Source organism: Podarcis gaigeae (genome assembly GCF_964106915.1).
Source record: "Podarcis gaigeae genome assembly, chromosome: 14".
In the NCBI taxonomy this organism is placed as follows: Eukaryota; Metazoa; Chordata; class Lepidosauria; order Squamata; family Lacertidae; genus Podarcis; species Podarcis gaigeae.
This window is the reverse complement of record NC_139690.1, coordinates 5,319,108-5,333,587: the sequence shown is the minus strand read 5'-3', so window position 1 is coordinate 5,333,587 and position 14,480 is coordinate 5,319,108. Positions and strand designations below refer to the sequence as shown.

The window sequence follows — 14,480 nt, the reverse complement described above, 5'->3', positions numbered from 1 at the left end:
GTAATGTGTGGCTGGTATCTCCTGGGTTCTTTTCTTCCCAGATACCATAAAGGCCTCCATTTCTTAGCATTTTCAGTAGTTTGTAAGAGTCTCTAGTTGTCCCTCTGAGGAAGGTTGCCCAGGGGGTTGTAGGATACATGTCTTTTAGGGAGGTGCCTCTCATATTTAGGTTGAGGTCACCTCCTAGGATTGCTTTCCCTTTGGAGAAGGAAAGGAGACTGTTTAGTGTCTTCTTGTTTGGAGCATAGATGGAGCCAATTGTCAATTTAGTTTGCCATCTAGTATCCCTTTGGCGAAAACGAATCTGCCTCTTTTGTCTTTTTGCACCGTTGTGGCTTTATAATGTAGGTCTCTACTGAGTACTATGGCTACTCCGTGTGCCTTTCCTGAGCCAGGTACCACCCATTGATGACTGAAGCGGGGTTCGCTCAGGAGTTTGCTTCCTTTGGGCGGGTTGTGTATTTCCTGTAGGAAGGCAATGTGTGTTTTCATGGTGTTTATGTACGAGGTGATGTGTTTTCTTTTGATAGGGCTTCCTAAGCCCCTCACATTTAGTGTAATTGCTTTGAAGCTCGCCATCTTACTTATCTACCTTATAGGATGATTCCCTGCCAACCCGTCTGGGTTGCCCTGTGTCTCTCACCTTGTATTGTCTATCGAACACAGTGTGTTGTGCTGACATATAATGTGGTGGGTGGGGGAAGGGGGGTTAGAGTTAGAGATGGGCTGAGGATTGGGGTGTAGGTTATAGAGGGTCACCTATATGTAGTTGTAGAGGTGTTTGTTTGGAGTAGCTTGGACCATTTGGCTCCCAGCGGGTTGGTCCTGTGTCTCAGCTGGCATGGAGGGCCTTTTTTGAGAACAGGCCACTCCCCCTTTCACTTGCGATAGGGGTCAGTCAGTGAGACCGTGTCAAGTGCCTTTGTGGCACAAGATTTATAAACAATGTTGTCAGTTTCATTAATAGCATTATTGGTTTGTTGAGGTATAAGGTAGGGACGTGAGTATTGGCATGCTCTGGCACCACCATAATGTTAGTTACTTGTCAGATTTTAGCCTGTTTGCTAGTTGTTGTATTGGGGTGGGGGCTGTTGTTTTAGTTCATGGGTTCGCAAACTAAGGCCCGGGGGCTGGATCCAGCCCAATCGCCTTCTAAATCCAGCCCGCGGATGGTCTGGGAATCAGCATGTTTTTACATGAGTTTCTCAGGGAAATTGCGGAAGCGGATGTTGCAGCGTCTGCTGCAGTCTTCTAGGCCTGCTAGTTTAATTCTCACTTCCATGCTTTCTCTTTCTTGGCGGTTGTCCATATCAGCTAATTTGTTCTTCAGACATGTGTTTTCCTCTCAGAGTTGCTATACTTGTTTAAGTTGCATCTGGTTTTCTTTTCCTAGAGTGGAGATGGTGACAGTGAGGGTTTCCACTTTGGAGGTCAGGTAGCTGATTATTGTCTTCAGGGGAGTCACTGTTTTCTTCAAAAGTTCTGCTATTCTCAGTTCAATTTCCCTCAGGTCCCTTTTTGATGTTGGGCAGTTGTCATCATGGAGGATGTTGCGATCTCTTTGTCGTTCGCCATCTCCTTGGTTGGTGCCATTTCAATTGTCTTGGTGGTCCAGTCTGTGTATTTTTGAAGTGGGGGGATGTTGTGGTTCGGTGTTTTGGTGTGGTGGTTCTTGGATGTTGTGGCATTATAGAGTTGTACAGGCATTGTTGATTGATGGCTTTCTTCAGAGCGTCGGGGTTAGGCGGCCATTTTTGTTGTAGCTGGGCTGTGACTTAAAGGACTTCTCTTGGGTCAGCGTAGTTGTATCAGCTCTGTGGTATTAGCCCCTTCTCATGCTAAGTAGCCATAATATGCATTTGTTGGGTTTGGCTGCTAATATCCCACAATGTTCACATGCTCAACATTTCTGCTTCCTAAAGTCCAGATGAGGAGGGGAGCTGAAGCCACTTCTGAAAGCCACTCCCTTCCTCCCACCCTTGATGGTGGATCAGTTGCTTCTGCCTCCAGCTCATGATGTGTTTTTCTACAGACTTTTTGCCTCAGTTAGATGGAGAAAGTGCACCCTGTCCAGGAAGCCAGGATATGGAGGTGGGCATATTGCTTTCAGAGTAAGCATTACAGAGCCTGCTCTCTCTTCTTCCCCAAACCTTTCCATGCTGCTCCAGTGCTGGACCTGTATATATTGGACGCTTCACCCTCCGTTTCTGCTTCCTCAGCCACCTTAAGTGTCCCAACAGCCTGCTTGCTTCTGTTTGGTCTCATCCCAGTTAGAGTTCAGCCAGTAGCCTAGTTTGACTGTGCTCTGTCTCCAGGACTAGGAGGGAAAGCAGTGAAGATGAGCAGGGCAGTTTTCTAGTGTGTGAGTGAGTAACCAGAATATTTATTTGTTTGCCCCTTGGGCATTTTGCTGAGATCACCAGTGAAAGATCACCAGCAAGAAATAAAGATTCCATTGCAGATGGTGAGTGCCTGGTAGTTGCCTTTTTAGATCACTAAATGGAGATTGGTGAGTCCCCGTCCCCCCCCCCCCCAGCGTGTGGTGGAGCAGCTGAACATGCCCTTTGTCCATTTATCTGCAAGCGAAGAGGAAGGAGGGCCCACAAGAGGAGTGTAAGAAAATTCCCAAAGTTCCTGCCCTGCGCATCATATTTTATCAGCTTCCAAGCTGAGAATAATTTGACAAGTTCTTTAAGGATTGACCTGCAAATGCACACACTCCCTCCTTCCCTCTCGTCTCTTCCCTTTGAGCAGCTGCTTCTGAAAGTCATTAAACCAGGATGCTGTTTGGTGTCAGGGGAATCTTCCAGGCAGCTCCAGTCCTTCCTCTGTCCTGCTATGATTTGGGGGCTTCTGCAAAGGTGAGGACCAAAGCAGGACCACGTACTTCACAACAGGGATGTGCTGTCATCTTCTTAGGCACTGTTTGTTGATCCTGTGCATGCCAAAGAAATAAGCATGTTCTCTGAGAGAAGTCCAACAAATCAGCTGAGTTGGGTATGTGGGTGTCTCAAACTTTCTCCCCCAAGGTAGAGCTGAACTTACTGTGGGTGCAGGAGTGCAAGGATGGACTTCCAGATATTGTTGGACTTCAACTCCCATCATTCCTGACCATTGACTGCTTGTTAGCTGGGGCTGATGGGAGTTGGAGTCCAACAATTACATTTGAACAGGACCTTTCACAGGAATAATTCAAAAAGCAATCATGTACAAGGTAAATATTCTGCAGGAAAAGGACTGAATGCCTTCCTTTACTTGTAGAAGTCTGTTAAACTATAAAATAGCTTAGTTTTCACCCTCACACATCCATACATTACTCATTTATGATTTATTGTTAACGTTTGTTTCTTTTTATGATTCATATAGTCCAATAAATTCCAAGATGAAAAACTAGAAAAGTTGTACATGCATACACACATATATAGATACATATAAAAATGGACAGAAATAAAAAGTGATAATAAAGTTATCTACACTGATGCAAAATGTCAAATTAATGCTGATTTATACTCAAATGCAAAAGGAAATGCAAATAATTAATTAAACACATAAAAAAATAATATCAGAGGACCCATCAGCACTATACATTTAAAGCAGTATCATGCTACTTTGAACAGTTATAGCTTCTCCCAAAGAATTGTAGTTTGCTACCACAGAGCCTAGGACTTGCTGATCAGAAGGTCGGCGGTTTGAATCCCTGCGACGGGGTGAGCTCCTGTTGCTCGGTCCCTGCTCCTGCCAACCTAGCAGTTCGAAAGCACGTCAAAGTGCAAGTAGTTATAGGCTCTGGTGGGAAGGTAAACGGCGTTTCCGTGTGCTGCTCTGGTTCACCAGAAGCGGCTTAGACATGCTGCCCACATGACCCAGAAGCTGTACACTGGCTCCCACAGCCAGTAAGTGAGATGAGCACCGCAACTCCAGAGTCGGCCACGACTGGACCCTTTACCTTTACCTAAGGGTGCTGAGAGTTGTTAAGGTGACCTCTGTTTGCTTTGCAGAGCTGCAGTTCTCAAAATGGTTTAACAACCAGTCTCTCTTCCCCAGGAACTTTCAGAATTGTATGTCCTAACTGCTCTTAGCACCCTTAACAAACTACAGTTCCCAGGAATCTTTGTGGGAAGCCGCAAGTGTTTAAAGTGGTATGATACTACATTAAATCCATAGTGCAGCTGCGGCCTTGACATTTTACAAGGCTCCTTGTAGTGTGTGTGTATGGATGAATGTTTTTCTGAGTCCTGTTACACTTGGAGGCAGGACTGTGCAGCTGCACTAGCTAGACTGAGAAGTTATGGTCTGCCCCAGAAGAGCCTCGTGAGGGATCATAGCTGAGTGGGCTTCCCACACTGGAGTCCAACATTTCAGCTGCTGCACAAACAATTGTGGGGATCAAATTCCTGTCTCATCCTTAAACAAAATTGAAGATATGGAAGGGAACAAAATTGCTGCAAGTTCCAAAGTCCTATGGAAGCGCCTGATCAAACACAGAAATTCTTGGAACCTTCTGTTGCAGTTGTAATATTACCATACTAATACCTCTCAAGTATTCTGGCTTCATCCAGATAGGCTAAGCCAGGTGTGTTGGTTTCAGGTGGAGCTGCTCTGCCACATTCTCCAGCCAGCTGGGAGATGTGGGTGATGCTTTGAAGCTGTGCCCCTAGTTGACAATTTGGCATCAAATGACGATTTCCAATTCACACCAAACATCAAGCCTACCTCAGTCTTAAAAACAAATCTTAGATTTTGTTTCCCATAACCCTTTGCCATGCTGGGAAGCTAAAGAAGCACTTTGTTGTCTCCAAGAAGAACAGCATAGCACTGAAAACCCAACTCCACCCAAATACACTTAGGTCCACTGCCACCTAGTGCCTAAATCATATAATGACATTATCCACACAATCTGAATTGATGTAAGGAAACTTCATGTGTTCCTAAAACTGGAGAATGGAGGTACTCAGGGAAGACCCTCAGTGGAAGATCTTGGCAATTGTATGGGATCATACAATTCTTTAAATACCCAGATCCCAAGATGTATAGGCAGATCCCTCGCCTGGTCCATAATCCCCCCAGCACTCGATGAAATGGTTTGGAATGACACTGCAGATTATAACCCATCTTTGTGTGTAGATCAGGCTAGCAATCACAGAACTAAAATTAGTGGTTGAGGGTCCGTACCGCAATCCTAAGGCATTCCAGGCCATGTGAAGGTCAAGTGTGAGCCTTATCTCTGGATTTCTGGGCTTTTATGGACGTGTGAGAGACTTTAGACCTGACTTTGGCTGTGGTCTCTCTGTTAATTATATAATACTCTTAGTATTACATTGGGAAATATGGCATTTAATTGCAGGATATGCCACATAATGTATGCCCTCTGCATACATAGACTATAATTACTATACTTGTAATGTGTTTAATGACAGAGGGAAAGTTTATAGCTCAGAGGTTCTGCTGTGTAAACAAAACCCTGTAATTTTAATCAGTCTGGAATTCTGAATGGGATTCTGTTGAGAGGGGCCCTAGGGGGGATTTTCTGCATCCTGAATGGTACAGCCCCTGCTGGCACTAAGTGACAGGAGGAGGACAAAAAAACCATTCCCTGAACTTGGAGAAAGCTCTCCTCAGGCTGCTTCATCTTCTTGATGAGCAGATTTTCTACCTGCAGATCTGAATATGTGGATTATTCCAAACAACATGTAGAATGTCTGCCTGTGAGTCGAGTTATGGATGCAAAAGGAGGAAACCCTTCATATTTTCATGCATCCATTCACCTGAAACTGTCGCAGAATTGCTTCTGTGGTGCAACCTCACAGGATTGCTGTGAGATTTTTTTTTTTTAAAGGAAAAAAGGTAGGGTGAAGAACCACACATACCACTGTGAGCTGTCGGGAGCAAAGATGGGATATAAATGCATAATAAATAAGTAACAATCAATCAATCAATCAATCAATCAATCAATTAAGCACAGTTATATCTTTCTTCAAATTCTTTCTCCAGGCTGGCCTCTTCCCAGTAGTGGAATGGTAAATTATTGTCGTGACAGCCCCACCCCCACCCCCACCCTGGTACTTACACCCACAGTGTCCCATTATGCAGGAAGCTGTGTTGACCCATCCCCTAACTTTCTCTAGGTCAAGTATCTTCCACCTTTTTTTCAGAGCCAGGACCTGCTTTTGACCCAAACATGCATTTTAATGTATTTTTAATCTTTGTTAGAAGCCGCCCAGAGTGGCTGGGGAAACCCAGCCAGATCGGCGGGGTACAAATAAATTATTATTATTATTATTATTATTATTATTAGATCCATTTCGTAATCTTGATAGTAATGCTCCTGTTGCGACCCACCTTGCACCAGGCCACAACCTACTTGTGGGTCCCCACACCCTACCACCACCAGTTGAAGGCCAGTGCGCTGGATCATAAACAGTAGTAAAGCAGTAGTAAAGCTTGGAAGCCTCCTTATTTCCTTCTCAGAGCAGGTGGAGCTCATTGACTGCCCTGCTGCTGCTGCTCCTCCACCAGTGTGGTGTAGTGGTTAAGAGCGGTAGTCTCGTAATCTGGGGAACTGGGTTCGCGTCTCCGCTCCTCCACATGCAGCTGCTGGGTGACCTTGGGCCAGTCACGCTTCTCTGAAATCTCTCAGCCTCACTCACCTCACAGAGTGTTTGTTGTGAGGGAGGAAGGGAAAGGAGAATGTTAGCCGCTTTGAGACTCCTTAGGATAGTGATAAAGCAGGATATCAAATCCTCTTCTTCTTCTTCTCTGGCACACAGTGCCATGACTCTTTCACAGAGCTGCCCTGTCCTGCATTCTCCCTCCATGGTACCTGCTACACCTTTCACAAAGCCTTTGGCTTCAAACCCATGTCCCCAACCACAAAAGAAACAAAATCTAAGGACACATATCTCCGCTGCATCTATGCCCCATTGCAGTTTTCTTCCCCACTGTGAACATTTAGATTGTAAAATCATCTGGGCCCCTCTGTTTTGCTTATGTTACTCTCCAATGCAACATTCTTTCCCCCCTTTTTAATTTTTATTTTATTTTATTTGCTCAACACATAACAAAAAGGACAAAATAAACCATCAGTTGCGCCTTACATAGAGAATTAATATAAATTTCATAATCCATATACTGTAATGGCCTCTTCTTTTTAAACCTGACTTCCCATCTTCTACATAAATCAAATTACCGTTCTTTGTTGCCAGTACATGTTATTACTGTCATCTCAAATCAATTCAAAATATGTTACGTCATATAACTAGTGAACGATATTGCTGGAATTATTCAAATGCCGCTATGGACTTTAAGTCAGTATTATTAATTTTCAAATATATTTTAAATACTTCCCATTTTGAAATGAATTCTTTCCTTGGTTTGTTCTTTAATTTTTCGGATAGGCTGTCTAATTCAGCATAGTAAATCATTTTTTTGACCCACTCTTGTCTTGAGGGAACTTTTTCACTGTTCCACATTGTAGCTATAAGAACCCTCGCTGCCACCGTTGCGTAGAGGAAAATATCATTATTATTTTTTAGGAAAGTCCATATCAAGAATACCCAGTAAGTATGCCCCTGGCTTGAAGTTAAAGGAGATTCTTAACATCTTTTTGAGTTCTAAGTGGATATCCTCCCAGAACGTTTTGATTTTATTGCATTGCCACCATACATGATAAAAGGATCCTATTGTACTCCACATCTCCAACAGTTACTTTTTACTCCTTTATACATTTTGGCTAGTTTCTGAGGTGTTAGATACCATTGGTGTTGCATTTTTAGGAAGTTCTCCCTGATGGCATAACAGGTAGTAAATTTCCAATTCTTCTTCCAGAGATTTTCCCATTGGGACATTGATATAACGTATCCAAAGTCCTGTGACCACTTTATCATTGATGCAGTGACCTCCTCTTCCTTGACTTCCCAGTCAAAGAGGAGTCGGTATCTCTCCAGTGCAACATTCAATGTGTTTTGTGCGGTATAAATGCAAAATAATAATCGGCTTTCCCCAAGCTGGGTCTGATGGGAGGTGTAGTCCAAAACATTTGGAGGGCACCAGTTTTGGGAAAGTCTGCTGTAAAGCATCATGTGAATTAGGCCTCTTTTCCTCGCCTGTCTTGGGTTTATTGCCTGGAAATCGTGAGAAGGCCATCTCTCTCTCTCCCCTCCAACACCTGCTCTGCATTCAAATCATACCTTGTGTTGAATGTACGAGAGGAAGACAGGAAGCAGCAAAGTGATCTCATCCACACTGTACTTTATGTGGAATTCTCTGCTTCCTTCCTCTGCTGACTAATTACTTCATACCTGGATCTGGGGGGGGGGGGCTTCCATCACACTAAAATACTAGAGGATGCAGCACTTGTTTCCTTTTTCTGAGCTATGGAGGAAATACTAAAATTGGTGGTTGAAGAATAACCTTGAAATGCAGCAGCTGCGGTCAGGTCAGGCCAGCTGACATTTAAGAATAGTCTCAAGTTGTAAAAGTTTGTAGCATACTAAAACATTTACAGTAAATAAAGGCGTTTGACTGGGAGGTGGGATAATCCCTCCTGTAACTTTTAAGGTTTTTTAAAAAATTGCATTTGTAGACTTCATAACTCTGCAATCAGTTTTTTAAAAAATTGTATTAGGAGGTCTCCCCCTCCCGCCATATCAGGATTTCATAAAGATTTTTCACTGGTTTGTGAAGGTTTTATAAATTTCTATATAGTGTAATAAATAACACAAACATAATAGCAAAAACTAGCCAGAAATGCATAGCAAATCTGGACAGTTTACAAGTTAATACTTTAAAAGCCTTGGAGATTTTTTATTTTTATTTTTTAAATAAGTTTGCCTAGAGCCAAAAGGGTACATTAACCCAAGGCTAACTTCTTGGAGCCCTGAAACTCTGAGCTAAGAAAACCCTTTTTATGCTCTGATTTCTTTTTTTAGACAAACCAAATAAGCATTATTCGAAAGCAGACTCAAAGCTTTAAATCTTTTCCTGGTGCTTTGTGGGTGCTCTGCCCCCCAAGCTCAGAGGCAGTGATGCTTGAATACAAATAGCTGGGAAACACAGGAGGGGAGAGGGCTCTTGTGTTCAGGTCCTGCTTCCGGGTTTCCCACTGGTACATCTGGTTGACTGCTGTGAGAACAGGATGCTGGACCAGTTGGGCCATTGCCTGATCCAGCAAGGCTCTTCTTACATTCTTATGTCTAGTCCTGCTTGGACTACTGCAATGCGCTCTACGTGGGGCTACCTTTGAAGGTGACCCGGAAACTACAACAAGTCCAGAATGCGGCAGCTAGACTGGTGACTGGGAGCGGCCGCCGAGACCATATAACACCTGTCTTGAAAGACCTACACTGGCTCCCAGTATGCTTCCGAGCACAATTCAAAGTGTTGGTGCTGACCTTTAAAGCCCTAAATGGCCTCGGTCCAGTATATCTGAAGGAGCGTCTCCACCCCCACCGTTCTGCCCGGACACTGAAGTCCAGAACCAAGGGCCTTCTAGTGGTGCCCTCACTGTGAGAAGCCAAGTTACAGGGAACCAGGCAGTGGGCCTTCTTGGTAGTGGCACCCGCCCTGTGGAACTCCCTCCCTCCAGATGTCAAAGAGAAAAACAACTACCAGACTTTTAGAAGACATCTGAAGGCAGCCCTGTTTAGAGAAGCTTTTAATGTTTAACAGACTACTATATTTTAATACTTTGTTGGAAGCCGCCCAGAGTGGGTTGGATATAAATAATTTATTAATATTAATATTAGGGTTCTGTTGACATTTTAATGCATTTTAGCATATTAGCTTGGCATCCAACTATCTTTGTTGTGTCTGTAGCCAGAAGTGGGGCTACTCCAGGAATTTGAACCCGTCTCCTGCACCCACTCCTGACTTTCCAAAGGATCGCCAGTTTCCCTGGTGTGGGAGAATTGCCTTCAGCTCCTCTTTCTTCTTTGCAGTGGCCAGTTTGCTATCGTGAAGAAATGCCGGGAGAAGGTCACGGGGGTGGAATACGCCGCCAAATTTATCAAGAAACGACAGAGCCGTGCCAGCCGCCGTGGAGTCCGGCGAGAGGAGATCGAAAGGGAGGTCAACATCCTGCAGCAGATCCTTCACGCCAATATAATCAAGCTGCATGACGTGTATGAGAACAAGACTGATGTGGTCCTTATCCTCGAGCTGTGAGTAGGAGAGGCTGCGTATGTGCTGAGATGCACAGGAATGCACTTTTAAAACAAATGAATAGATAAAGTTTCTAGTTCTTAAGATAAGCTAGAATATGCACAAGCAATGTCTGTTGAAATATCAGAAGCCCACTGGGGAGCTGAATAAAGTATCGTGGGCAGAGAGTAAGGGTTTCCCCGTGAAGAGTAAAACCAGACTAAATTATGCTTAATAAGAGAGAGAAAGTGTGCAAATTATTTGAATAATTGCAAAGCAATCCAGTCAGCTCCGTCTATTCCTTTGTTTGTGTGCAAATTTGAGCTCATCAAGTGCAGAATTCCAAGCCCTCTAGCCCTTAAAACCACAACTGGGATTGGACTCTTCTGTTCTTGTTTTCCCTGCCAGCAATCTCAGATTCTTGGGATTTTGTGTAGAAAACTGTGTTGGTGCTGAGGGCCACCTTGTGGAGAACTTGTGTGCAACATGTTAGCTGTCCATCAGAATTTCAAGGTTCAGTGACCAGCTTTGGTGGCACGTTGGATTTTGAGTAACTGCAAAGGCAAAGTTCATATATATCAGTGTTGGTGTGTGGATGAGTCTCATACACACCTCATTCCTGGCTCATTGTTCAGGGCAGTAAACTGCTTCGTTATATGCCTTATATCCAGGTTCGTGGACCACAGGGGCTATAGAATCAGTTTGTTCATCTATTCTAAACCAAGAATTGAGCTGCAATAGGAAACACTTGCAGCATAAGACATAAATCAAATTGGATTTTAAGAAAGTTAGATCCTTAAAGGAACAAACTTATAATTGGCAAGGTGCCAATTTAGGGTGGAGGGGCAGCAGTCTTGATAGCATGCTCAGGTACATCCCAGTTGTCCTTTCTGTGCAGTAATTGGTTTGAGGATTTTATTATGCTGCTGATGCCATTGACCATTCATTTCCAGAAAGGTCTCATATGGGATAGAAGGTGAGGATTATAAATTAAATAAATGCATAAGTGATATGCATATGTAGTATATCAAAATATATTTAACTATGTGACAAAGCAAAAAATAAAAAGAGTGTTGTAAATCTCCCCCCCCCCCCAGCCTTATCCACAAAGTGCAGCTGTTGGCTCCCCAGGGTTGCATCCAGACTGTCAGTAATTTGTGAGAGGTATTCAAGAGCCTACCAGAATGTTAGGACTGTACATTTAAAGCAGATTAAAATGCTGCATTGCCCTAGGGCAACAAATCTTATTTTTTAAAAATGGACTTTTTGCAGTTTGGAAAGTGATGGGCAAATGCATTTAAAAATGTGGGGTGAATAAATGATTAACCAGATTATGTATAAATGCTCAGCAAGTAATTCAGGAGGAATGCAGGATTAGTGCTCATTATCATATAATCACTGCTTAAACAAATTGGAACAAATGCTCAATAAAGACCAGAGACTTTCCAAAATAAAAATAAAGATTGGACACAGTCTAACCACCTCATAAGCTTTGTGCAAAGAATTCAGGATGAATACTCTATTCAACAAACAGCAGTAGTAATTTGTTAGAAACATCCATTAGACTAATCCAGGGAACCGGAAGCAGAATAGTACAATGAATCTGCATCCTTTTGTGTTAATGCAGCTATCACAATACTTTCTTGTTGGCTTTGTAGTGTGTCTGGAGGAGAACTTTTTGATTTCCTGGCCCAGAAGGAGTCGCTGAGTGAAGAGGAAGCCACACAGTTCATTAAGCAGATCCTAGATGGTGTCAGCTACTTGCACGACAAGAAAATAGCCCATTTTGATTTAAAGGTAAGCAGAATGGGCTTGGCAGCCACTGATGCCAGCTCTAGGGGGCCCTGGGAGACCGGGCACCCACAAAAAAATTGTTGTGGATGCTTGGCACCCACACCACAGGGCCTTGGACAGAACTTCCAAGATTCCCAGGCAGCTCTACAACACATGTGACGTAATGTGATGTCATGATGTCACAGCGCACCGTGACATCATGATGTCACATTATGTCACATGTGCCTCTGGGCACCCATAATCTGGGTCCCAAGTCGGCGACCCTGTTGGCAGCTGACTGTAGACCAGCTTTCAGCTGCCTGGTGCCCTCCATATTTGGGGGCTATAATTCCCAGTCAGCCCTCAGCCTTTTTTAGCTGTGCTAGCTGAGTCTAGTGGGAGTTGCAGTTCAGAACATTTGGAGGGCACCAGGTTGGGAAAGGCAAGGCTGGGGTGTGGTTTAAACATGCTTGGTTTTTGTGGCTCCTGTCCTGTGCCATGTGGACGTGTAAGCCTTTGCAACCTTCTGGGGAAAGGGCAAGTAAGAAATTCTATAAACAAATAAACCAGAGCTCAGCTGATTTGTATACACTGGAACTGTGCTCACTGTCACAGCAAGCACAGCCTGTAATCTAATCTCAAAATCTGAGTTCCTCCCACCCTTTGCTGTGCTGTGAATGGTGGAAGATTCCTCTTTGGGGACTGACCTGCCTCTTGTGTAGCAACCCTCCACCCTGTAAACTGAACTAGGAAAAGGACAAAGGTAGCTAATGTGATTTGCTTCTGTCTCACCTCTGGCATTTCCCTCACCTGGACCTTGCAGTGCCTTTGCATTTCAGGAAGAGAAAAGTCAGGTTAAATGGCAGGGAGGCAGGGAATCCTGATTGCAGCTCTCAGAGTAAGAAGTAAGAAGGGGCAGGTGAATAGGGTAACTCTGCATGTGCGCACACACAATGCTCCACTGCAGTTTCCACCACTGTGCACCCAGGTTTCCCTCTGTGATTCAGTATCTCTGACTGAGCACGTAGAATCTTTTCACAGAGGTTAAGAGTCTGCAACTCACCTCCTCAAGAGGAGAATCAGGGGGCTTGATTTATCCAACCACTTTTATCCCTCTTAAATGGGATTTGTGTTTAGGACTGAGGATCAAATCTCTCCCCACCCTTTTCTATTTTTAAAGGAGAAAGGAACCACCAGTACCTTCGTTAGGGAATGTAGGACTGGGAATTTTTCATGTAGGACTGGGAATTTTCAAGTGGTGGCAGTTGTTTCAGACTGGAAAAGCTAGTGGGGTACTTGATCAAAAAGAGTGGTGGGGAATGGTTTTGCATGTACTAGAAAATGAAACAAACAAACCCCAAGTCTTAAGCATTCAAGAGAGAGGCCTGTAACATGAATAACATAACTACCAATTGGGAAAAGATCATTAAGAACCTTAAGCTGCCTTTTGGCAGCTGGTTGGTCTGTTTGCTAATCTACCCCAACTGGCAAGGGGCTTTCCATGCTTGTCTCAGGCAGAAGAGAGTCTTCTCCATCTCTGGGCAACCGAGCCTTTATTAACTGGAGATGCTGCCAGAGATGGAGCCTGGGACCTTCTGTATACAAAGCAGGTGTCCTGTCTCTAAGTTCCGTTTATGAAACTCTGCAGCTGCCAGATTTTGTATTGCCATTGTCTTGTGCAGTTGAGGGGGAAAGTGTAAACTGAAATTACGACAGCTGTCAAAATATAAGTCTCTTAATATATGATCCTGGAGCTGTCATCTGAGTCCTTTGCTAGAGCTGCAGACCATGACTCAGCATGACACAGCGACATTTGCTTTGGTGCATTCAATTGCATTTTGCATCTGTTTTAGGGCAATCAGAGGAGCCCTTTTCTATAGGCCCACCTGAATCTAGGTTAGGGAAGGGCTGTAGCTTAGTGGTTTAGCATCTGTTTTGTAAGCAGGTGGTCACAGGTTGAATCCCTGGCATTTCCAGGGTGGGGGTGGGTGGAGTATGTGTCTGAAAGCAATCCGCACATCAGTGTAGAAAATACTGAGGCAGATTCTTATATTCCTGTTAAAAAATAGGGCTGGATCAATCCACAAACCTGACTTTATTATTTCTTTGTATGTGTGTCTTCCCTGTTATCCAATAAGCCTGAGAATATTATGCTGCTAGAAAAGAATATCCCCATCCCGCACATAAAACTGATTGATTTTGGTCTGGCTCATGAAATAGAAGATGGCGTTGAGTTTAAAAATATTTTTGGGACACCAGAATTTGTGGGTAAGTCTCAGCCATTTCACTGTTAGTTGTTGATTGTTTAACCAGTCAGTCCAAGTTTATACTACAGTCTCTGGCATTCCTTATGGCTGCCACTTGTTTAGACTGAAAAGTATGTGTGCTTCATGGAAACTGGTCTGTGCTTCATGGAAACTGGTCTGTGGGGGTCCCTACACTGGAGGGGTCGAGATGCTGTGGCCCTCCAGATGCTGGCGGACTACAGTTCCCATTCTCCCTGCTTATTGGCTCTGCTGGCTGAGGCTACCCCAAGTCCAACAACACCTGGAAGGCCACACATTTTCCGT

The 14,480-nt window shown here is 44.0% G+C and overlaps 1 protein-coding gene across 6 annotated transcripts in view; it reads left to right on the top strand.

Annotated features, from left to right (window-relative positions):
* DAPK2 (death associated protein kinase 2) overlaps positions 1-14,480 on the top strand; it is a 61,983-nt gene that overhangs the window by 26,292 nt on the left and 21,211 nt on the right. For all 6 annotated transcript variants that reach the window (XM_083712752.1, XM_083712753.1, XM_083712750.1 and 3 more), the window contains 3 exons: positions 9,936-10,157; positions 11,796-11,934; positions 14,049-14,178. In XM_083712752.1, coding sequence (XP_083568878.1) covers positions 9,936-10,157; positions 11,796-11,934; positions 14,049-14,178 — 491 coding nt within the window. The remainder of the gene's footprint in view (positions 1-9,935; positions 10,158-11,795; positions 11,935-14,048; positions 14,179-14,480) is intronic.